We start from the raw sequence: 26,277 nt of genomic DNA, 5'->3' as shown, positions 1-26,277 counted from the left end.
CTGCACGCAAAACTTTGTACTTTTTTTTAAAAATTACTGTATCACTGCTTTGATGTATTTTATTAAAGTGTAATAGCTAGAGATTTCTGTCTCACATGTTTTTCATTTTAATTTCCAAGCTTAATGGCAAGCATGACAGTGGTTGCACACTTGCTCACAAGTCTTAAAGAAATTGGAAATCTATATTTCATTAGAGCCATTTCTACCAAAAAACCCTCATGTAACTAAGGGCTGGTTGCTATCAGTTGAACAAGCTGGACTAATCCTCCTTTTCCTCAGCAACACAGAACAGAAGCTTCTGCATCCAGATAGTGAATGATTCTGACGAACAAAGACAAGAAATAGAAGAGAAGATATTAATACTGCTGACTGCTTGTATCTCATCCAGTAAGAAGACACTGCTAGTAACATTTGATCTTGAATCAAGGGAGAATTATTCATATGGCAGTTTTACTAGCTGTCAAGTGATTATCACCACCCATTTGCATCACAGCAGACCTGGCTCAACCCATTAGGGATTAATAATCTCACTGAAATGCTTCAAGCTGGGGGGTGTTTCATAAAGCTGTTCTTAAAATCATAAACGACTTAAAGGGATCGTATAGTTTTGGTTGAGACTTAATGTCAGGTTTCTAACATTTTTTGGTGAGATTAATGAGAAACCTGTTATGAAATATAGAAGAGCATGTAATTCCATGAGGAATTCAACATTTATTTGATGAAAATTGGTTTTGAAATGGCTGAGATATCCAAAAAATAGAGCGATTCTAATAAAGTGTCGGACCCACATTTTGTTACGATCGCTTTGTTTTACTTTGCTTTTTAATGTTTCAGTCATTCCAGACCCGATTTTCATCAAATAAACTTTGAATTCCTCTTAAAATAGCATGCTCTGTACTATTTCATAAGTGTTTTCTTGGTATCTCGCAAAGCCCAATTCTCCTCTCCACCAAAACTGTACCATCCCTTTAAAGGGATGGCACAGTTTTGGTGGAGATGAGGATCGGGCTTTTAACTTTTTGTGAGATACCAAGAAACCACTTATCAAATAGTATATAACATACCATTCTAAGAGGACTTCAAAGTTTATTTGGTGGAAATTAATTCCACACACCTGCCACCTCATTCTACACCAGCACTCTTTTGCACAAAGAATATAAAACCATGACACTACACTTACGGATGGCAAGAAGGAACCACTCTGGCTTTGTGGTCCACCACACCCCCAGGAAGTAAACAGGGATGCCTGACAACAAGATAGCGGCCCCCTATAAGGGTGTCGATGGGGGCTGCATACACACCCATGATGGTCAGGAAGATGCAGGCAAGGAGGAATAGGACTGGTAGTGCAATATTCACCTGTAGAAGGCAGCAGATACATTATGTGGTTACAGGAATGTCTGAATTCCATGTCATAAGTCATTTGGGTCTTTACTTCAGTACAACCCTTACTGTAAGCATATATTTCTTCATCATTGCTTACTTTCTAGATTGACATATATGAGATTAAGGCCATATACATACATTAATCGTAACTAAAAAAAAAAAAGAAGAAAACTAAATGTGCATGAGACTAAATAAATGTAAAAAACACCAAATAGGTGTGACAAGATTTCTTTCAAAACATTCGCTCACTCTTCTTGCTAACATCAAGAAGTTGCATGTATTTTTTTTTTTTTCTTATAAATCTTTAGAAATGTTTCCTTCAAAAAACAAATCAATCAACATAATCCACAGAAGAGTTTTTTTCTGACACTGAAAAATCCAACTGCTGTTGCATGAGGCTATTTCTACAACATTCGTAGGTATACATCGTGAAGTGAATATCTTATAGTACATACATCTTAGCTGGAAAAATTTTCAAAAATTTGGAGATAAAAAATGTGACTGTTTTGCATTTTACACAGATGCCCGTTAGAGCAAGGAGGTCTAAGAGTTGGAGTTTCCAACTGGCTGTAATTATTCAAAACAGTTGTCAGATTTTCTATTGATGTACAAAGGAATTCCACAGGTGCATTTTGTGCCTTTGATGATCGATGTTCGACGCCGCTGTCTTGCTGAGCAAATCTGGGGATATAATTTTTTGAACGTTTAACATAATGATGACCATATTTTTTGCTTATTTATTAATTAAATTAAATGAAAAATCTATTCTAATGATAAAGCATGTAAAACAAAAAGTCCAATCCCGTCCTGAAAATCTGTTGCAAAAAGTGTAAATCAGAGCTGTATCATGTGAAAAATAAAACTAATATGGAATAATCTTTCAAGTATTATTATTTACTGATAGATACATCAGATTAATGCCCGGGTATGCCGAGTCGAGTAATTTTTCATCTTTTATTTCAGCATTTTTTTGCCCCAATTTCTATTCGCGCATCCTCGTGGTCTGTACCACCTACATGTGTACCTTTTATAAGAAGGAATAGCAAAAAGTAATTACCATCACAAAGAAATATCCTCCTTAGAAAGTGGCTGGTGACTATGCAATGAGACATGAGTCAATTGTCTTCCTATCTGCATGGCAGATCCTGTTTTGGCACATGATTCAAATTATTTTCGAGTGGCGGCATCGAACATCGAGCAAAGGAAATAAGATGGTTGTGACACCATTCTCTTCAACCTCCTTGGTTAGAGAGTGACAGAGAGGCCCTGAAGTACATCTATATGAAGCTACTTTGTACACATAAGAACCTGAACTTTTGGTACTACCAGCGCCTTAATTGAGGCTTTTGCCTGAAAACTGGCTTTCCTTATTTTATAAATCAACTAGACTTCTTTCACAATGTTACCAATTGTCATAAAATCACAAATTTGTCCCTTGAAAACAAATCCAAAAATGGAAATTCATGGAACTACTTTTCTTACATTGGAATGGAAGTGCTATAATTGTACGTGATCAGATTTTAGATGTGTATTGTAAGATAAAACAGTAATTGATGAGTTCATCGTTTGGCAACAGAGCATATGATTGACCCATGCTACCATTTAAATAATCAATATCGAAAGCAGGAGAAAAAAAAAATCAATATCAGAATACAGGAAACAATACACCTATTTGTCTGCTTGCCCAAGGGTGAGTGGCCTTAGTTGAAAAAAAAAATTGCCTGGTTGGATGTAAAGTGTAACTTGCCCACCATATCAGAGTCAATTTCAAGAAAATGGAGTAAAATCTGACAAACACAATGGTAAAGGTTTCATCAAAATAAGACAATAAAATAAGAGTGTTAATATGATTAAAATAATCATATGCTCTCATCAAAAAGTGATATTCGTCAAACCACCTATTGTCCCTGGTGTGACAAGACCTCATATCTCAAAATCATGAATTTTGGGAGAGCAAAACAACTTCTGTTTACTTCTGTAACATTTGCAGAATAACATCAACGCTGACATCAAATGATGCAGAAAGATAATTTTGGATTACATTAATTATTGTAATGTCATAAAACTCAAAAGAGTATTGTTGAAATTGATTATTGAGTTATGTCACCAATTCACAGCTCTCTATATTGGTTTGTGCACAAAATATCACAAGTATCATGTTTTTAGCTCAGCACTAGATGACAGGTTCGAGTCCCACTGGTTCCTTTTTTCCGACATGTTTGTTAATTTACAGATCAGCAGTTGCGATCTTAACAAATTTTCATTTGTAGAGGGAGACAAACTGAAGAAACTCAAACCTGAGCCTTCACCCCTCTGAATAATATCTTTCTTTCATTTATCATGTTTTTGTTTGATGAACTAAACAAGAAACTGTTTACGTTACGAGAAGACACGTTTCTTTTTTTTGTATAAAATGCAAATTTAATGAAGATGTGTGTGTGTGTGTGTGTGTGTGTGTGTGTGCGTGTGTGTGTGTGTGTGTGTTATTGGGAGATATGTAAGGTGATGAAAACATAGCTCCATGTGATTGCAACTAATATCCCTTTTTTTTTGCACAAATAATGAAGCTTTGATGATATACCACAGTCTTTGTTTTAGGTCTGCTTATTTGAGAGGCCTGTGACTTTTTGTTTGTCTGTTTTCACTCTATCAAATATGATTTGAACACAGCGTGGAATTGAACTTATGTGCAGTTTGCTTTCTGGGAAAGAAGAGACCCCTCGCCCCTCCCAACAAACAAAAGACAAATACAGATCTGTATCTGATTTCACTGTTTAAGGTAATCTGCCTTCCAGTTAGCATGATGTTCTTTCGCATATTTCTCCACCTACACCAAGACTGATTAATGAATGAGATTTAGAAATCTGAGGCATGGATTGGTACACTGCCTACAGCCTTGAAGCTACTTCACTTTTCTACATCATGCTCGTCATTACCTTGACAGGCCTTGCCATGTCTGGCCGCTTGTATCGCAGGTAAATCTGCCCAGCGATAGATGTCCCAGTCGCCAGCCAGGTCACAAAGCTGAAGTAATTGATGAGCTGACCGATGTTTTGAGCGAACAGGTACAGCAAAGACAGGATGCACTAGCAAAGAAAAAATGGTTAGAATAATGCAAAGAAAAATATAGTTAGAATAATGCAAAGAAAATATCATGGTATTAATATCTGCAATTATGCAAGAGCAGTTGAAATCTCTTGACAAGGCATGCAGTCAGCAAAATCATGTGACTTATTGACATACATTGCTACATTGAAGACAGGGAATGAATAATAAAATTTCACTTCATTTTAACTTTATCTTAACCATATTAAGCAAGTTTATCTATTTATTTTTTTTTTAACAGGAAATACTTAAACATACAACTGTTAGCTGAATTGTTAATCATCATGCAAAGTTTTCTGTTTTGTAGATTACAGGAGTTCCTCTTACTCAGGTCCATACTACGCTGGTGGACTAGCTTATGACTGGTAAGAGCTTATTCTCCTACTGCACTCTGCAATACATGCTTATGATTCCTGACTATAAATGCTTGACAAATAACTTAACATAAGTATACTAGCAATAGCTTTTAGCCAAGTTTGTACTGTTTAATAAAGACAAGCTTGAGAGTGCACAGCAGAGAGAAAAGGGGAAAAGGTACCTGTAATATTAGAGAATATCACCGGAAAGAGTTTGGTTTACGAGTCAGGTTGCCATTTACACCATAGGCAGTATTGCAGGTACCAGCTCATTTAATGTCTACATGAGTACCTAGCTTGCTTTTAACTAACTCTATTTTAGATATGCATACCAGTTTGCTGAATGAAACAGTGTCCTCACACAATATAGTCAACACACTCTACAATGTATGCTCACACAAAAGTTTCACCAGCTTCATACAACTGACAAAAGTTGCAGCTTATGTATGTATTTTTTCTGTCATTTCAATTTGAAAAGCTCACAGTATTATGAAATGGCACACAGTATGCAACATACTCAAGCAAAGATGATAGCAATTCCTTCTGGAAGTGTACATTTTTCTTTTTTTTTTGAGAGGAAAGAGTGATGGTTTGCTTCTCTGAACTGTGCCTGCTATATGTCACGTACAAGGTTAGTCCACATGCCATTTCAGAGCAACAAAAGAAAGATGTAGGTATATACATTATACAAACACTTGTGGGAACACGGGATGGGGTTCGTATGTGAAATGTATAGTAATAAAGTACAACTAGGTGATAAAAACTGATTGTACTGCTTATCTCTATGGTTCCATCAGAATAATAAGCGCAGGCATCTTACACCAGTCCCATGACCTGTATGTGTCCAGGGAGGTTGGCAAGCTCTCCCTGATAAGATAATAAGCCTGAAACATGTATGCCTTTTCCTTTGCTGACAAGTGCTACCTGAGGTGCTGTTTGTGAGAAGTGCTGATAACATCTCATCAACATTACTGTTCTTATGGCATGTTTATATTTCATTCTATTTTGTTTCAATATTTTATTCTCAAGCAGTCATAACACAGTTGATATCTCGTTTATGACTCTTAGTGTCATGGCTTGATTTGGTTGAAGAAAAAAAAAACTAGTGTCAAATCTTAATGCAGGTAAACCAGCTGACCAGCTGATCATATCATATAACAGCAAATTGACAGTGTATGGCTTTTGGTTATGCAAATTAGGGTTAAAGTTGATATTTCAAAAGTTACATTTGAAAGTAAAGATAATTCATAAAATACCTCATGTCATAGTTTTATCAAGTTCATGTTACTTTTATCAAGTTCATGTCAAAATCCTCTTGCTAAATACAATAACTGAGCTTAAAACACTGACACACTCCCACATGCTTATACGTGAATCTCCCATTGGTTTTGTATCTCAAAGACTGTTTGTGCAAATTTGTCCAAATCTTGTGTGCACACAGTACTGACAATACAAACATTCTTCAAGATAAAAAGTATATAGGTAGCCCCCTTAGTCATTAAAATGTAAGTCGAAATTTGTACTTCTGATTTTTGCATATCTTTCTAAACTGTGTTGACTAGTGATTTCCAAGTTTCAAAGATGACAATAATCAGTGACCATTATCGGATCATGAATATATCACCTACATCATCCCAATAATGAGATCACATGTAATTTTAATTGAAACATGTGCACAGCACATAAATTCTATGCATACTCTAATATCAGGCCTAGTCTCATAGTTAATCATTAAAGTCTGTCACATGTATAGCTTGAAACACTGGAGTATTAATCTGGAGACGAAATCTAGTCCAACTTGAGCAATGATGGGAACAATGGCATGGTAATGCCAGGTGTGTGTAATGGATGACTAATCTCCAATTTATGCCACTATCACCCCTTGCTAGAAGCGTGATAGTAGCATTTGCTCCTGACTTACAAGCTTGACAAAGAGCATGTGGACCAAGCAACTGCTCAAGTCAGGTGGCAATACTTGTTTCTACAACCCCAGCTACTTGGCAACATTTCATCATGCACATGGCAGATTGTTGTTTTAAACACACTTTCCAGCACATGGCAGATTGTCACTAGGTGGTGGGACTGGTCGTAGGGTTAACAACATTCTGCCATGCGCACAGAGAAGTGTGTTAACAACATTCTGCCATGTGCACGACAATATGTGACCGTGCACCTCAAAACGAACATAAAGTCGCACACACTGATTTAGCGTGAGGACTGAAAATAAGTGAAATGGGTCAACCTAGCCGAACTTGATTTTTTCATATTTTCTGAAAGAGCTGGTCTTCTTTTACATTATGCTAAAATTTGGTATCATAAAACGGGCAGGAAAGTGTGTGTTGTTTTTTAGCAGTTTATCTCGAACATTTTTGGTAGAACAGTGTGATTAGGTGTGTCTTTAGAATCCCTTTTTCATTTCTGAAAAACCTTGTCCACACTCTTCACTTTCAACTCTAATAACTTTTGAAAGATAGTGCTACTGCTTTGAAAGTTGGCATTAATTATGGACAGAATGTGTTAACGAGGCATGCTTAATTTCAGTTTAATCTGATAATCCCTTCATTGTTGTTACTCTGGTGGTTTACTTCCTGTTTTTTGTCCCATTCATCGCACAGCCAGCACGGTTTGGTAAAGATTAAGCGCTTGAATAGACACTGTACTTCAGAGCCTCTTTTCTCAGTTCACATTTTTCCTGAGTTTGTGCTTTTTTTTCCAATAATTAGATAGGTTAGGAGAGTCCATTTGATTTGAGTTATACATTATTTTAAAGCTTAAAGTCTGCTCTTTCAGAATATGGTCTTAACTAAAAATTAATGTCTGGCGACTTTTTGTTTGTTTTGAGGTGCAGGGTCACATATTATTCTTTGTCTCCAATTTGCCATAAACAAGAGTGTGCAAGAGACATGCAAGATCACATGTTTTCATCAGCAGTGACATATTTTGAAATGTGATTTTACTGAATTCATTTCTTTTATTCACCTTTAGAAAAGTATTGACCTCATCATCAACAAATCTTAGCTTGTCCTTGGGGTGAGTGGCCCAACTTACTGCCCCATTCACTTTGTTCCTGTGTATTGGAAGGCATTTTAAAGCACACTCTGCATAAATTCCAGCTTGGAGGGACATCGCTACTTACTGTAAAGATGAGAGAAGGTAGAGGAGTCTTTCTGCTGACACTGATCATGGCAATGGCTTCAGGTAAGTGTCCAATGCGAGCTCCAACAAAGTAGATTCTACAAGACAAATAAGACAGAAATGTTTACTGGAACACAAGGAATGTGTTCAAGTCAAACAAAAATCCCTCGTTGTATCATGATCTCATTACTGCAGTACCAACGGTTTAATGCAATCATTTAAATATCTTTTTCTTTTTTTCAGGTGGGAAATCTTGATAATAAAATATTACTTATCTTTAAATGCTAAAAACCATCACCAGGAAATGAGCTATCAAGTGTGTGTGTCCTTAGATTAATATCTAGTTCAGATCTCTTGCTGGTGCCAGGGATACTGTATGACTGGCACCAGCACTAGTCCTACAGTCACTGTTTGCTTGCTGACATAAAACTTATGATATATACCACGCAGTATTTGTGGTGTCCAGGCTAGAGTTAAATGTTGCCTGCTGAACATAGCACCATGTTGTGTATATCATCTTCTGCTGACTAAAACATGTCCCTTGGAATACAGCATCTGTCATTTCACATTTGAAGAATGACATAGCATTGTACAAGGGAATTTACTCCAAATTAACATGTGAATGAAGTGAATTAAAAAAAGAAAAATAATTAAAAAATATTTGTGAAGTTGAGGAAAATTAATCAATCCATTAAAAATCATGCATTCTAAAACTTTGATTTGACTGTCAATGCTGGATATTAAAGAAAAGTACAATTTGTGATGTCACAGCAGTGGAATGATATAATCAACAAACAAAGAGAATTCTACAAACAATAATTCCTCTGAACGTAAACTACATGTATTCTCTGTGATTGATATGTGAAGGGTAATGTTATTCTCACACCTTCTCTGGGAGTTAAGTAAAGCATTCTTTCATAAAAAAAACAATAACAGTAGGGAATTTAAGTGGTAAAGATCTAATAATCTGTGTGTTAAGCATGTAGCATCATGGTCTCTTTAACAACATTATAATTACGGAATCCCCGCGTACACAAAACACAAGAAGGGGTCTCCTAAACTTCTCTTTACTGTCTTCAATGATGCAGTAATATTACATGTTACCACTTCTGTCAGTGAGATGAAAAATACAGTTTGAGAGTTCTGAAAAGGTGGTAAGACATTTATTGTTTATTATCAAGAATAAGCTCCCCTTTTGACATGTGCCCTTATTAAAAAGCAAAGTTACACTTTATCTGTCTACGGTACAATTCACAGGACTCAGGAACTGCAGTAATTGCTCATCATAAATACACCATTGATGTGTACATGGCAATCTGCAATTTTATAGCCTTGAAGTATGATTCCATGCCATGTTCAAGTTGATCCCTTGGTCTCCCCTCACCTCCGGTGGGCTCGACAAAAACAACAATAAAATGCTTGATGAAGTACTGATTTCATTGCGTAAGTCTCCCATTAGAATGTAAACCCTCACAAATGTCCTTAGTTGACTGGAAATCAATAAGAGGCTGTCAAGCAGTTTCCCTCTCATAAAATAATTGAAGTCTTGAAACCCAACAACAAAACCATAGCTTTTACTAGTATATCTTTCTGTACAAACAAATGAATTGGGAACACAAAACAACCAATGTACACTTGTATCTATCTATCAACACTGTGTGACCAACAGCTCCCACTGACTATTCACAAAGTCACTGATAGCTTTTTCATGAAGGATTATTGTTTATTACTCCTTGCTAGGGCTAAATTTGTTACCACTTCTTTCATTTGGAATGTTACAAAGAGTCCACTAAGTTTGGTCCTATCCATTCCAAACTAACCTCGAGCCTGTGAGCAATAAGCCATTGACCCCGCCAAAGGTGGATAGTGCAACAGACACTGGCATGATCCAAGCCATGACTCCAAGCAGCTTATCCCCAAACGTCTGCAAAATGAACAGTGACTCACATTGTAATCATTAATCATCACAGTAGAGTTGATTGAATTGTGTGTGGAAGGTGGTATTAGGCCAATTACTTAAAGAGTGCTGGCTAAAGGAAAAGTAAATATGCTCCATATGCTGTCATTTCACGTGCCAGAATATGAGAAATAACATAAAAACATATTGTAAGCAACATGGCATTACTTATATTGTAAACATGAAGGGCATGAAATTGTTTAAGAAGTCAGTGGATTAATAGTGTAAAGGCAAGGTACAATACCTGCATTTACTTCACTGAAATGCCTTGAATTAAATGTAGTAACACACAGTAAGAATAGACTTCTTGGTGAAAAGAACAGCTTAGCATACCGTGAAATGAAATTAAAGGAAACCAGAGTCTAAACAGAAATGTGGATTGAGTGAAAGCTGCAATATTAGTAGAAAACAGTAAAAGTTTGAAGAAAATCGGACAAACTGTTCAAAATGTATGAATTCTTAAAAATTCCCTTGCCATCATTGCTGGATAAGGAGACTACTACATTGTATGCTTTATGATGTCATTATAAACAACAATCAAAGACAAAAGTATACATAGTAGTCTCCTTATCCAGCGATGATGGCAAAGGAATGTCAAAATATCTTCACTTTCAAATTCATGAAATATATAATAAATAGATATCTTCAATTTTCTAGCCTAATGAAAGAATACTTCACCTACTTCTTTCAGAAAGAGGGGCCATAATACCCTTGACATATATGTCAGTAACAAGTCCAAACTGTATTATGAAGAATTCAATTTTATGGAATTCCCTTTATATTTCCTTTATCATATAATCCAGCGATTAGCCATAGAAACATTAAAATTCAAAACTTTTGAACAGATTGTCTGATTTTCCTGAAACTTTCAGTGATGTGTTCTACTAATATTGCTGCTTTCATTTAATCCACATTTATATTTGAGCTTTGGTTTCCTTTGACATCTGTTCCTCGAGAACTCTGTTCCATGCAAACATCCACACTGATCTCAATGAAAAGTATGTAGATTAAGGATTAAAGAAAAACACACACATACACTAGGCTTTATTGTTATCCACTAATGCCCATTCTGCTAGATGATGAGTCATGTACTAGAGTCCATCTCAAAGGACTGTAGGTCCTGTACCTTCAAATATTGGATCTTTTAAATCCAGAAATCTTGTCTAGATCCTGGGGCTATAACTTATTATCATTATCATTTTTTTTTTTTTTTTTTGTATCAAGACATGCTCTACAGCAATGATGAAAAAAGAGTGCAATAAACCTACCACTGCAACAGCCTCAGTAGCCAGCAACTCTTTGGGTGACATGGCTGTGAAGTATGCAACGTTGGCCATGACGTACACAAAGATGACAAGAGGTACAGATATCACAATGGCCCTTGGGAGATTCCTGCAATGTGGCAAACAAACTCACTTTTTAAAAAGCTGTGGCTAGGTTTAATCAGTGTTATAGAATTTCAAACTGATACCATTATCATGTTTCCATGATAGAGTAGATATCTGAAATCTGGAAATTTTTCTGGTCACCTGCTCTAAGCAAGTTCATCCTTTGTTTGAAAATGGTTGATGAATTCCATAAATTATAACGTCGGGCAAGCTTAGCATTTTGTCACTTTGAAAATGAGTAAAGTGCCTGAAGGCCCCATTCCACCCTGACAACTGACCAATGAGAAAAAGTCTCTGTTGAATGGGGGTATTATCAACTGAAGAAAAAGAACAGTTTAATACCTGTACCTGTACCCATGCTCGTGTGAGCATAATCTGAACTGGTCACATCATTCACTTTGTGAATTCAGTTCAAAGGTTTTTGCAGCTACACACACTAAAAACATGATGTGTTGCAGCTTAAATGCCAGTTGGTCTTCACTTACCTGTATGGGTCTTTAAGTTCCTCCGTGACATAATTCAGGTAATTCCTGTCATGCAGAAAGGCAAGTGATTGCGTTAAAGGACAAGTTCACCTTTATAAACATAAGGATTAAGAGAATGTAGCAACATTAGTAGAACACATCATTGAAAGTTTGAGGAAAATCAGACCATCGGTTCAAAAGTTATGAATTTTTGAAGTTTTTGTGCAGTACCCGCTGGATGAGAAGACTACTGCAGTGCATGAATAACTTAGATGTCACATGCGTACAACAATATAAGGAAAATATAAAGAGAATTTCACAAAATTCCATCTTTTGAAAAAAGTACACATTCCCCTGACTCCTTACCGACAAATGTTATGGGCAATATTATTCCCCCTACTTTAGAAAGAGGCAAGTCAAGTGCTCTTTTATTATGCAAAAAAAGTGAAAATACGTTGAATTTTCTTTTACATTTTCTTTATACTGTTGTACGCATATGACTCACAAGCTGTAGTAGTCTCCTCATCCAGCGGTTCCAACACAAAAATTTAAAAAATTCATAACTTTTGCATCGATTGTCCGATTTTCCTCAAACTTTCACTGATGTGTTCTACTAATATTGTTACATTTTCTCAATCCTTATGTTTATGAAGGTGAACTTGTCCTTTAAGTAGAGAAAAGGACAGTATGTAAATATGATAGACTTTTGCATTTTCATTCAGGGTATAGACTTTTGAAGATAACAGGTACATGAATATTTGGAATAAGTTAGGAGCTTATACAAAAAGTATGCAATTCACCATAATAATAATAATAATAATAATAATAATAATAATAATAATAATACGATGCTTATATAGTGCATATTACTACCGTAGTGTCTCTATGCATTTTAGACCACTCATGTCAGACCAAAAATTGTTCAAGGACATGAATTCATGTACGGTCAAATTTCATAAACGCATGACTATTTTTTTCATGTTATTGATAGAAATTAACTTCATTGATTTTCATGTTAAGAGAACAGTGACAAAGACAGTTTTCATCAAAAAATAATTAAAAAGTCAAAAAACAAAGAAAAACATGAGAAAGTAAAAAACAATAAACCAAAGATTTTTGTTGTTGTTGATGGAACAATCTTTTCCACTCACATCTGTTAAAGGGACATTCCAGACGATTTTCATAATTTCACATCATGTAGTACATAAATCGACAACTCCATGTATAGATTTGTGGAATTTATTATGGTTCTTGAGCAGAGAAACAATACTTTGAAAAACCTTAAACAAATTACACTGAACAAGGATGATGACATAGGAGGTTCACATATTTCAGAAATGTAGCAGTGTAATTCCATTACAATACCACTTGCTTGCGAGTTCACCTGTGAATAATCTATGCATGCCTTCTTCTTTTGTTCTGCTTCCTTGAGCCCCAACTCATGCATTCTTATGGTGACTCTGCCATGTCATCATCCTTGTTCATTGCAATTTGTTCTAAATTTGGAAAATATTCTTATTCTTCATCTCAATTATCACAAATTCTGAAACTCTGTCCTCAGTATAACTAATTTATAGTTGTTCAAATGTAAAAATCTGAAAATCATCCGGAGGTCTCCTTTAAAGACACAAGAAAGGACATGAACACTAACAACATGCCTTTTGGGCGCTTCAATTAGTGTTTTATAGCAAGAAGTCTGGTTTTATGCATACATTATGCAAAAGTAGCATATAGTGAGATATTTTCATCTGTAAAAACTTTTCACAAGTTCCAAAGATATTAAACTCACCATCCTCCATAGGCAAAGAGGCCAGCATACAGGGCCAAGGCCAAGCTTCCCACATCGTATGAAGAACCTTCAAATGCATTCTGCAAATTCTGCACATCCCCTGTAAGAAAGAAAGAAAGACAAGGCTGAACTCTACAGGTAGAGGAAAAAAACAAACAAACATGTGCAGTCCAAAATAGTCCATGGGCCAGGCCAGATATTGGTACCACCTGAGGTGGCAAAACCTTTTTGGTGTCATTTTGTTTGTCGGGCATAGATATGCTTATCAAGCTACAAAATTGTATGATAGCATTTCCAAATGAGTAGCTTAGTCCTAATAAATGAATTTTTAACCAATTTGGTCTCGTTGTTACATCCCTATACTTCTGAATCGAGACTAACCGCTATACATAAGAAGAGCACTGTCTTCTGTATGTTCACAGGTGTTCTGTTGTAAACGCGGTGCGCTTAGTTTGTACTCAAGGCAGCGAAGGGAATATCCAAAGGTTATGATGTCCACAGCGCTTAGTCTTTATTCAAGACGGCGAAGGGAATATCCAAAGCTTATGATAGAGTGTATATCCCTTTATCTAAAAACAACAACAACAAGAGCAATTCCTCGTGAAAGTTACCATATTTTTCAATTATTTATCATTTCCTGGTGAAAACGCTACGGTGAAAACGCTAATACTACGCCAAAGTCGCTTTATATTCATCCAACAATGAAAGATAATGCCCAAAACAATGTACCGGTAAACTACAATACATTATAATGAATAATATTGTAAATGAACAGAGTGATTTTAGTTTAAAACTGATGTATTTGTTGAGAGGGTAGTATAAAAACAGTATAGATAATCCCTTTTATTAGGAACTTTAGATATGATAACGGTACATTGGTCTAGATAAAGACTAAGCGCACCGCGTGGCAGCTGTGGACATCATAACCCTTTGGATATTCCCTTCGCTGCGTTGAATAAAGACTAAGCGCACTGCATTTACAACAGAACACCTGTGGACATACAGAAGACAGTGCTCTTCTTTGTATAGCGGTTAGTTTCGATTCAGAAGTAATCATTTATTATGACTAAGCTACTCATTTGGAAATGCTATCATAGCTTGATAAGCATATCTATGTCCAACAAACAAAATGACACCTAAATGGTTTTGCCACCTCATGTGGTACCAATAACCCATTTTTCGGGTCTTGGCCCATGGACTAAAAGGGATGCAGATATGTTTACTTATGTAATCATTGCATTTCTCAAGACATATGGCCCCTACATACCTGCAGAGAAAGTTCATTGATCAAGACATTTCACTTTGAGGGTTGACCTTTAATAAGACAGTTCGGAGTTACATGTAGCTCATGTGCACATGGGTACAAATGATTTCTCATCTTTCTCAGTGGGTTAGGCACTTCACTCGTTTTCAAAGTGACAAAATGCATAAGTTTGCCTGACATAACAAATTATGGAATACAACAGTCACGTTCTAAGAAAGGATAAACTTGCATAGACCAGGTGACCACAATGGGAAAGCAGCCACTACATTATTTTGCATTCAATGTCTTAATAATCTTTTTCTATGATGTCGCCAAATACAATGTACCACTTTTGCTGTTAGGTGGATGTGTTGGCAAGCACAGTTTATAAGTATTACTTGAATATTCATTAGGTCACAGATGCTTATCTCTGTGAATTGAAAACAATGACCTTCTTCTGCTCATGCGCAAAGTGGAACCCTGAACTGGCTTATTCTTTTGCATGAAAAGATATTCTGCTATTTGAGAGTTATCCTTTTTATCTGTTTACATGGAACCAAAATTCATTGTGTAAAATTTACAATTTTTACATTCCCAACAGACAACAAATTGCTATTTTTATGTTTATGTGTTCACACAACCTCCTCCCTACTTCTCTGCATGAATATTTCATTTCAAATCGGTCCATCCATGATTATTATACAAGAAATTCTACTGATTATTATCTCCCGTCCGTACGTACCTCTATGCTCAAAAATTCTGTTTTCTATAGAGGCCCTTTGGTATGGAATGATTTACAAAATGAAATAAGAACTATCTCTTCACTAAATCAATTAAAGAAGAGATCTATAAGTTGTATTTATTAGATTTACATAACTTGTAATGACCTTGCCACGCAAAAAGCGATGTGTCACCCCATAATGTATGTGTGTGTGTGTGTGTGTGTGTGTGTGTGTGTTTGTGTATTAATATGCAAATCTGAATGAATTATTTTGTCATCAGGGTCCAACTTCATATAAGGCAATCAGCCTTCCTGTTGTGCCCTTACACTTTTATAATGTTTCTTTTCCATTTTCTCCTCTGTCCTGCAGAGGATTGAATGATTGTAAATGTGTTAATGTGTTTTTGTTGCGTATTCATTGTGATGTTTTTTATGAAAGTGTTGAAATAAAGAACTTGAACTTGAACTTTCCAAACTGCAATTATTGACTGACAATGAAGGGTCTAACAACCAACCCTCCAACTTTGACTCTTCCATTCATTTCATTTAAATGAGTATCTTTTTACATTATTACCCTTCCTACCAACTACTCAATTATATAATGGCTAGAAAGCAGTCATGTTTGTTTGTTTGTTTGATTTTGCCAAACATTTAACCTTTAACCTTGAGCATACTTGTGCACAAATATCCCTCAGTAAAAGGATTTCTTTCAAATATTATGCAGCAGGCCAAATTTGAGGCTAATCTGGGCTCAGCATGCCCAGGGACTATATTATGCATTGTCTTGCAATTGATCCCCAACGGCTGTTTCATACTCATCTATAATAAATGTTCCCACTTGTATATGGTACTGTCTGACTCAATTACCCAGCCATCTCTTATCCAAACTTCTCTATCATCGGAACTTATTCAGGCAGTGAAGATAAAAAAAACAAAACAATAATTTCAAACTCACTTTTAACTCTTGTGAAAGTCACACAATTTACCTACAATATTCCCAACGGAATCCTGTAATGAATTTTATGCTAAAAGTTTCAATTCCTGTGAAAGATGGACTATAATTTGAAGCAGGCTAGCATGTATTATGCCACTGTTGTGACGTATGCTATACCTATGTAGCTACCACTGGGTCGACAGCTACATGTACATGTACATGTACATTTTTGTACATGCACATAAACATTGTTTCTCCCATATCCAGCAAAATCCCTTATCTGGACGGGCGCTGCTCCCAACATGGTTGCATAACAGAGCTCGGAGTGTAATTGTTTTCTTAATATTTGTGGTTATGTTTTGTAGTACATCTACTTCATGTTCTTTCTTCAGTAGGGTGATTTTTTTAACAAACTGCATTTTTTGTTTTACTAAGAGCTAACAAAAAATGTGTCCATTCAGCCTATCTTTAGATCCTGTTTGAGCAGAAAGTATCACGCTTTAGAAGTATTGCCATGATATTGTCACTTACCTGAGTTCTGACTAAACAGTGGCAGCTGTATCAAATCATTGTACTCACGCTCATCCTCCACGTCAGGAAGAAAATACACAAACAATCATATCCAAGTTTATCTTTCATCATGCTGAACGCTAACCCTCGTTAAGTCGTGTCATAGTTATGCCAACAGGGCAGTCACTTTCAAGGCCAATTTTCATGTTTCTACGTGACATAATTACTGATATTCACAATAAGAACAAGAGACCCGGGGGTCACGCGCGCTCACCTGAGTATCGCAATTTCACTTTCCATGCATTCTTGCACACTCTTACCTGAGAACATTGGAAACTTAGGTCTGCATATGGATCCCCCCCCCCCAACTCCAGGGTGGGGGGGGGGGGGGGGGCAGGCAGCCCTTGATCTGCAATGAACAACCTTGGAACTAAAATCATCAATGTACAAACTCATGGTATTAACTTTGCTTTATCATTTCTGGTTCTAGAGTAGAAGATTTTAAATATTCCTTAACGTGGGGGTGCACCCCCTAGGGGCCCCCCAAGAGGGACATGGTGTCCATTTGAAGGAATTGAGATTCTATCCCCCTAGGGATGCTACCTGCAAAGTTTGGTCAAAATTCATCATGAGGTTTTCAAGACGAAGATGAACATGAACAATTCAGGCTCCATTACAACTGCAGGACTTCTCCCATCCCCTCTCCTGGGTCCGAAGGGGGGGGGGGGGGGGGCACCCCTGATTCCGCCAACCCCATGAACAAACTTGAAACTACAGTCATCAATGTACTAACTCATAGTATTATCTAGGCTCTATCACTTCTTGTTCTAGAGAAGATTTTTAAATATTCCTTCATTTTAGGGGGCATGGGCCCCCTGGGGGCCCCCAGGTGGGCCATGGTGCCCATTTGAACAAATTGAGATCCTATCCCCCTAGGGATGCTACCTGCCAAGTTTGGTGAATATCCATCTAGGGGTTTTCAAGAAGATAAAAATGTGAAAAGTTTATACAAGACACATGACAAATGACGCATGACAGACGAAGAGCGATCACAATAGCTCAGGTGAGCTAAAAACCTAGATTTGCCAAATCTAGCATTTGAAAATCCACATTTTCTGTTTCTCTGTTATCAACCAGCCACATTGCCATCTCCCTCTGCCAGCAGCCTAAAATCTGCCTTGTATGTGAAGCAGTTAATTAGCTTCATCAGGTTCTGCCTCTTTTTCAACTTCTTTCTCCAATATCTCCCTCTTTATTGGTGCTGTCACTGCTTTTAATCCCATTGTTGTTGATATCCAAATCCATGATCTCACCAGAGTTATTTTCGCTGATTATCTTACACAGTTCTCGACTAGTACATAATCGAAATTCTTTTCAAAGTTCATGACTGGAAAAAGAAATTTAGGCCTTTACCATCTGTATGAAGAAATATCATTTTCCATGTCATGGATTAGGATTCAGATCTATTGCTGCACGATGTATGATGTAGCCTACCAGCATGGTGAGCCAACTAAGAAACTTTAGTCTGCCTCCTACCAGCATGTACTCCACAGCTATGACTGTGTCTGCATTTGAAGAATATCTGTCTGTATGCTGATGTGCACATGTATGTATTTGATGTATGTAAGCCTTTTATTCTTAAGCATTTCTACACATACTGGAGAGTTTATTGACCCCAACAAACGTAAACTTGAAGTAATCTTTTCATGTCTACTCTCTTCACGATATCCCCATATTACCGCTAATTCCAAAAGCATAAGTAACCTCAGTGAGACCTACCCATACTCCTTTTATCTTGGGAATGAAGTACCTTGCTTTGGCCAACAACCTCAGTAAAACTACTGAAATCAACCCCTGTATCTTGGGAAAGAAGAGTTTCGCCTTGATCCCAAACCCCAGTGATCCTATTGAAACCAACTCATGTATCTCTGGAAGGTTCTTGTCTTTACCCACAACCTCAGCAACCCTTGTGAAACTAACCCTTGTATCTTGGGAAGGAAGGGTCTGCCTTGATCCGTAACTTCAGTAACCCTAGTGAAACCAACCCCTCTATCTTGGGAAGGCCTTTGACTAGATCCACAACCTCAGCAATCCAAGTGAAACCTATCCCTGTTTCTTGGGAAGGAAGGGTCTTGCCTTTAGTTGCTGATATTGTGATCAAGGCAAGACCCTTCCTTCCCAGGATACAGGGCTTAGTTTCACTAGGGTTGCCGAGGTTGTTGATCTAGTCAAGAGCCTTCCAAAAATAGAGGGGTTGGTTTCAAGAGGGTTGCTGAGGTTGAGGGTAAAGGCAAGACCCTTCCTGAGATACAGTTACATTGGAAAGGGGGAGGGGTCTGTCTTGATCCACAACCTTATAGTAACCCTAGAGAAACCCTTGTATCTTGAGGAGGGTGGAGCTTGACATGATCCACAAACTCAACAACCCTAATTCTTGGGGAGGAAGGATCTTGTCTTGATTCATAACATCTTTCATCCTAATGAAACCATCCCATCTTTCTTTACTTGGGTATGAAAGGTCTTGCCTTGACCCATAACCTCACTAACCCCTGTATCTTGGGAAGGAAGGCTCTTGCCTTGATCCACAATCTCACTGGTCAGCAACCCTTGTGACACCTTGTGACACATATTCCTCGCTACTTAAGAGAGGAAAAGTCCATAGTCTCAGTTGCTATAGTGAAACCTACTACTACATATAGTAAAGAAAAGGTTTACAACTTTAATGACCCATGTGAAACCTACCCTTGAAGATCTGCACCAGGCCGGTAATGACGATGATGATGAGTGCAAAAACCTTTGCTGCTGTGAAAAAGTCCTGCACCCTGGTAGCCCACTTGACACTGTAGCTGTTGACAAAGGTTAGCACGGCTGCAGAGTAGGAATAGAAAGAATATTCCTTTTATTTTATTGCAATCCTACTTCAGAAACAAAAACTTAAAAGGGCTACAGAATGTAGGCTGTGTTTCATATACCATGATAAAGAGACAAGAGCATTTATAAACAAGGAGTATAAACAAGCATCTCATGTATTAAACAGACACAACATGATTTTGCTTTCGAGTGAAAATTGCAAAAATAAAACATGAAATCAAACCAAACCAAATAAAACACCAAATATTCCAAGGAGTGAGATAGACATTTTGAAGTAAGGCATGTAATGCAAATTTATTAAAAGAAAGAAAGAAACAAACAAACAAGGCAAATGCCAAGAGATGTCTTGCTCTCGCCCTATAGTATTTTTCCAATGTAAGTTCATTGACCTTTTGACCATAAACCTTGTCTGACTTGACCAATGTACCTGTGGTGTGAGTTTTGTAGTCATACAGTAGCTCAAAGCTGTGGAGCACACAATAGGCACTTAAATCAGGGAAAGTTCATTGACATTTGACCTCTGAACTTGTCAGACTTTACCCATATTTGAACATGACTGGTATCTTTAGGTTATGTATACCCATGGTGTGACTTTTGCGGTTATAGCACAAACCTGTGGGAAATTAATTGAGTACCCGGTACACCCTAATATTGTGAGCTGTACAGTGCTTACACAGAAAAGTTCGTTAACATTTTGACGTTTGACCTTGTCGGACTTCACCCCTTTCCGAACAAGACTGGCATTTTACGTACCGGTACGTGTGGTGGTGTGAGTTTGGTGGTCATAGCTCAAATCTATGGAAAGTTAGCGAGAACAGCACAATACCACGTGTACAGTGCTTATCAGGTGAAGTTCATTGACCATTTGACCTTTGAACGATCTACCTTTGAAGACATTTTTACTGTCAGCAAATTACTTTTGCTAGTGAATGTGCCTTTAACCCAAAATTTTCATCCCTTTCCGAACAAGACCGGCATTTTAGGTACGTGTGGTGTGAGTTTGGTGGTCATAGCTCAAATCTATGGAAAGTTAGCGAGAACAGCACAATACTACGTGTACAGTGCTTATCAGGTGAAGTTCATTGACCATTTGACCTTTGAACGATCTACCTTTGAAGACATTTTACTGTCAGCAAATTACTTTTGCTAGTGAAGGTGCCTTTAACCCAAAATTTTCATCATTTAAGTATTCATATGGTGCAAAATTCGCTTACAGCGAAAACGGTTGAAATCATTTCCGAGCGCCATCGACAAAAGAAAAAAAAGAAGAAGAAATGTGCTCCGTTATAACGAAATGCGGATTCCACTGCAGAACAAACATTTACAGAGCATCTCTGCTCGGGCGAACGCTTCACATTTCAGTGTGTTTAAATAGAAATTACTCTGCGTTTGCTCCCTGTGTCACACGACGTTTCCGAGAAGAACTTGCGTTATATGCTAATCCGAAATAAAATGAGATTCGTTATTTCAAAGGTTCATCGTTGCGAGACTTAAATTCCGTATATATACATGTACCTAGATGTTAAATGGGATCCGTTATTACGAACATTTAAGGCGTTATTCCCAAGGTTTGTTCTTCCTAACCTTCGTTAATCAGAGAATGGTAATGACGGCGGTTCGTTTTTCCAAAAATTATAGGAATTTTCTTTATTCATATCATTTTCGGATTAACGATTCTTCGTAATAATGAGCCTCATTAATTTTCATGTTGGGATTCCGAAGGAGTGGCGAGTTGGGGAGTATACTGGTGGGTGTCTACAAGGGTCAATTTAGGATGTCCGTGCTCTTGAACACCCCTCGTGAGCGTGCCTATATGTATTTTTTTCCAAATATTTATTCTTATTCAGATTTGTATATAGCGTTAAACGTATATACACATGCGCGCGCGCGCGCGCACACACACACACACACATATACTATATTGTTTAGACTGATTCTGTGCTGCTACATGGTTTGCATGACATAATGTAACATTATATTGTACATGTATATTTTGATTTGTTTTTGTGTAATTAGGCTTTTGAGTGGTTTTAGCATGTATATTGTACCTTTTTATGAGGCGAATAAAGAAGAAATGAAAAGAAAAGAAATGAAATGAAATGAACGTTACAATGTAGGTAGCCTAATAAAGTTCGTTTATCCGAAGTGAAAAAATGTGGGGATACAAACTACCCACGGAATTACTGAACCCTCTGAGTAATGGACCTTTTATATTTTCGGATTAACGAACTTTCGGAATAACAACCTTATTTCATTTTCGGATGAAAAATCTTCAGAATAACCAACCTTCAGAATAACGAACACACACACACACACACACAAACAAACACACACACATACAATATATATATATATATATATATATATATATACATAAAGATTATACATATTTAATGTTTTACATGTGTTTTCAAACTATGCATGAAAGTCGAAATTATAAACTTTATGCTCTTTCTTAAATCTAAAATTTAAACGAATTAATGTCATAGTATCGCGTTTAACATTGCTTTTCAGCAGATGATGAGCACTTGATAATAATGTATACGAATGGTGTGCGTGTTTTCATAACATATTGTATTAACTCTTCATAATAGCGAAATGTCGATATATTGAAAGAAAGCTGCTGGTCCCGAAGATTTCGTTATAACGGGAGTGCACTACACGATCATGCCATGGAGCTACTATGTATAGCTCCATGGTCCCATTACAGTTACGATAGAGAATTATTGTGTGTACGCACCACCGGGGAAGGCATACGGATCGACAATTATTGATCGTAACTTTTTTTTTTTTCTCAAACTGTCCAAAACTTTCGTATAATCAACATGATTGAGACGACTGCCTACAAGACCTGAATAGATCTGATTTATGATCACCACGGTTACTCCACAATTCATGTCCTCTTCATAAATTCAATAATGCGGATAATATTCGCATTCCTCGTATTTGGTCGACAAATCAGAGCTGCCTGACAGTAATTCGCGCGCTTCAGTATTTCAACGCTGTTATCATCCGTATACTATATAGTCCGGGAGCCAGCGGGGGTCAGCCTAGCTGAAAAGGTTACCAATTTTTATGTGTATAGCAATTTAGTACATATGCCCCTGAGTATGGAAATGCACGTCTGGCTAGTCATCGGTGGTGGGTGTGGCCAGGAGAGCCACAAAAAGGACCCCCCAAAATTAGGCTAGCCTAGCTGGAAAAGTAACCCCATGAAAACAACTGGAACTTGTTCGTTACACTTACAGGATAAATGAATGACCATTGCCAGACGTTTTAAGTGGTGGGGGGTAGCCGCCAGACGCTCTTAAAGGCCCAACTCCAGCTAGGCTAGCCTAGCTGAAAAAGTAACCTCATGAAAACCACTGGAACTTGTTCGTTACACTTACAGGATAAATGAATGACCATTGCCAGACGTTTTAATTGGTGGGGGGTAGCCGCCAGACGCCCTTAAAGACCCAAATTTTTCCAGCTAGGCTAGCCTAGCTGAAAAAGTAACCTCATGAAACCCACTGGAACTTGCTCGTTACACTTACAGGATAAATGAATGACCATTGCCAGACGTTTTAAGTGGTGGGGGGTAGCCGCCAGACGCCTTTAAAGACCCAAATTTTTCCAGCTAGGCTAGCCTAGCTGAAAAAGTAACCTAATGTAACCCACTGGAACTTGTTCGTTACACTTACAGGATAAATGAATGACCATTGCCAGACGTTTTAAGTGGTGGGGGGTAGCCGCCAGACGCCCTTATAGACCAAACTTTTTCCAGCTAGGCTTGCCTAGCTGAACAAGTAACCTTGTGAAACCCACTGGAACTTGTTCTTTACACTGACAGGATATATGCATGACCGTTGCCAGACGTTTTAAATGGTGGTGGTGGTGGGGGGGGGGGGGGGGGTAGCCGCCAGACGCCCTCGAAGACCCAATTTTACCAGCTAGACTAGCCTATATATAGCTGGAAAAATAACCTCCTGAAACCCACTGGAACTTGTTCTTGTGATACACTCAAAGGATAATTGAATGATTGTTGCCAGACAATAGCCGCCAGACGCCCCAAAGACCAAACTCTTACCAGCTAGGCTATAGCCTAGCTGAAAATTAGGAAAGTAACCCCATGAAACCCACTGGAACTTGTTCTTACACTTACAGAATAAATGCATGACCGTTGCCAGACGTTTTAAATGGTGGTGGTGGGGGGGGGGGGGGTAGCCGCCAGACGCCCTCGAAGACCCAATTTTACCAGCTAGACTAGCCTATATATAGCTGGAAAAATAACCACCTGAAACCCACTGGAACTTGTTCTTGTGATACACTCAAAGGATAATTGAATGATTGTTGCCAGACAATAGCCGCCAGACGCCCCAAAGACCAAACTCTTACCAGCTAGGCTATAGCCTAGCTGAAAATTAGGAAAGTAACCCCATGAAACCCACTGGAACTTGTTCTTACACTTACAGAATAAATGCATGACCGTTGCCAGACGCTTTAAGTGGTGGGGCGTAGCCCCCAGACGCTCTCAAAGACCCAATTTTACCAGCTATAAGGTTCACATATTTCAGAAATGATAGCAGTGTAATTCCATAACAATACCGCTTGCTTGCAAGTTCACCTGTCTATAATCTATGCATGCCTTATTCTTTTGTTCTGCTTCCTTGAGCCCCAACTCATGCATTCTTATGGCGACTCTCCCATGTCATCATCCTTGTTCATTGCAATTTGTTCTATTTTTTGAACATATTCTTATTCTTCATCCCAATCATCACAAATTCTGAAACTCTGTCCTCAGTATAACTAATTCATAGTTGTACAAATGTAAAAATCTGAGAATCACCCGGAGGTCTCCTTTAATGGGGGAGTTTCTTGAGCGCAAAGGGAAACATGCTTTGAAATATCAATAGGGCAAGTGTTGAGACGAAATACTGTAGAAATATGAGAATATACAGTGCTGTGGTTTTTGTAGAAGAAATAGGGTGTCTGTATTTGTCCTCAGTGATAACCAAAAAACTTATTTGGGAAGGATAATAGACATCAAAAAAAGAATTGCCCAATCAAACATGTCAGGATTTTTCTCAAACATCAGTGTTCTCATTTTCTTTGCAGTGTAAAACAAAAATAAAAAACAAAAAACAAAAAAATCAGGGCCGGGTACAGTATCCGGATGGAAATTGGTGGGATGGGCGTAAACCCGCGGGTATTATAACATACTGACGTGAAAAAAAAAACAAGACCAAAAACTACTTTCTTTCTGTGCCCTGGGGAGAAATATTCATCAATTGCATTTTGGAAATGTTGAAAATCACAACTTTTGATAAAATTGTGTCCTACAGTATCTCTTCTTATATGAAGGCTTTTTTTTTAAATTAAAGTTTCTTTCCTCTATGACCATGATAAAACAAACATCTGATGATTAAAACAAAAGACAATCAAAATTGGCAAATGAACTCTTTGGACATTAGCAAAACCCATTAACAGTTTTTGCAAACACTTTATACAATTGTCTAATACTCCATCAAGCTCATAAAAAATACAATTCTACTGCAACAAGAAATCCATTCAGTAAGACTCGTCCTCGGTGTACAAAGCTTAAAATACCAACTTTTTTGAAAATAATGCCCCAGCTCTTAAATTTACTTTAAAAAGGGGAAGTAAAGCTCAACACCTTTGGCCTATGAATTTTTAGGTACCGTATCACCTTACGGTTGAGGAGATGGGTAAAGAAAAATTATTAACAAAATAAAACTTATAGGAACATGCTTCACATGACCTCATCGTTTTCTTCTCTTAAGAAAGAAACGAAATCTGAAAATTGTTCAAGAGTGTCTTTGAACATAGTACATTGCAAAAGCAGAAAAAAATCAGTGTTTTTAAGAAACATAACTCACAACAACAAGGAATTCCTGTCGTGTCTAGTATTGCACGCTTGGTTTGGAGGGTTTTGGATGCTAATATTTCAAGACAAGTTTATGCTCCGGCACTTCAATGAACTTAAATGTAAAGTAATGATCAACCTCTCTTGCCAATAAACTCAACATTTGCTGTTCTTCAGTAAAGCATATGACAGAAACATATGAGAAACATGTCTAAAATTCATATGAATAAGCTCACAGCAACAACAAAAATATTATGTTATCTAAAAACTAATACTGCATGTACTTAGTTTCGAGGGATTAAGATGCAAAATGTTATGACAAAAGCCCCTACGTGGCTACCAGCAATTAAACATCCTTCAAATTCTTTAGCAAATGAGCTTATGTGTACCATCTTCTTGTTGAGAAGACGAAGATGAGTAATGATAAAATAACCAAACTATCAACTTTCCTTAACATGTTTTACATGAAATCATTATTGCCTTCTCGTAACGAAATTGAAAAAACCAGAACATCTGAAATTGTTCAAAATCGCTTCGTGATAACGATGAAAG

At 37.4% G+C, this 26,277-nt stretch overlaps 1 protein-coding gene across 1 annotated transcript in view; it reads right to left on the bottom strand.

Annotated features, from left to right (window-relative positions):
* Positions 1 to 214: 214 nt before the first annotated feature.
* Positions 215 to 26,277, bottom strand: part of LOC139737054 (large neutral amino acids transporter small subunit 1-like) — a 58,603-nt gene continuing 32,540 nt past the window's right edge. The window contains 10 exon segments of the mRNA XM_071647736.1: positions 215 to 321; positions 1,181 to 1,268; positions 1,270 to 1,359; positions 4,323 to 4,472; positions 7,984 to 8,080; positions 9,803 to 9,906; positions 11,208 to 11,331; positions 11,813 to 11,857; positions 13,581 to 13,680; positions 19,731 to 19,856. Of these exon segments, the coding sequence (XP_071503837.1) occupies positions 260 to 321; positions 1,181 to 1,268; positions 1,270 to 1,359; positions 4,323 to 4,472; positions 7,984 to 8,080; positions 9,803 to 9,906; positions 11,208 to 11,331; positions 11,813 to 11,857; positions 13,581 to 13,680; positions 19,731 to 19,856 (986 nt within the window). The 3' untranslated portion in view covers positions 215 to 259.

This window comes from Diadema antillarum, unplaced genomic scaffold (assembly GCF_040938485.1).
Source record: "Diadema antillarum isolate AM-2024a unplaced genomic scaffold, OU_Dant_1.0 scf00000028, whole genome shotgun sequence".
Lineage (NCBI taxonomy): Eukaryota > Metazoa > Echinodermata > Echinoidea > Diadematoida > Diadematidae > Diadema > Diadema antillarum.
Note: the sequence above shows the minus strand (reverse complement) of the source record. Positions and strands in the feature narration are given on the sequence as shown.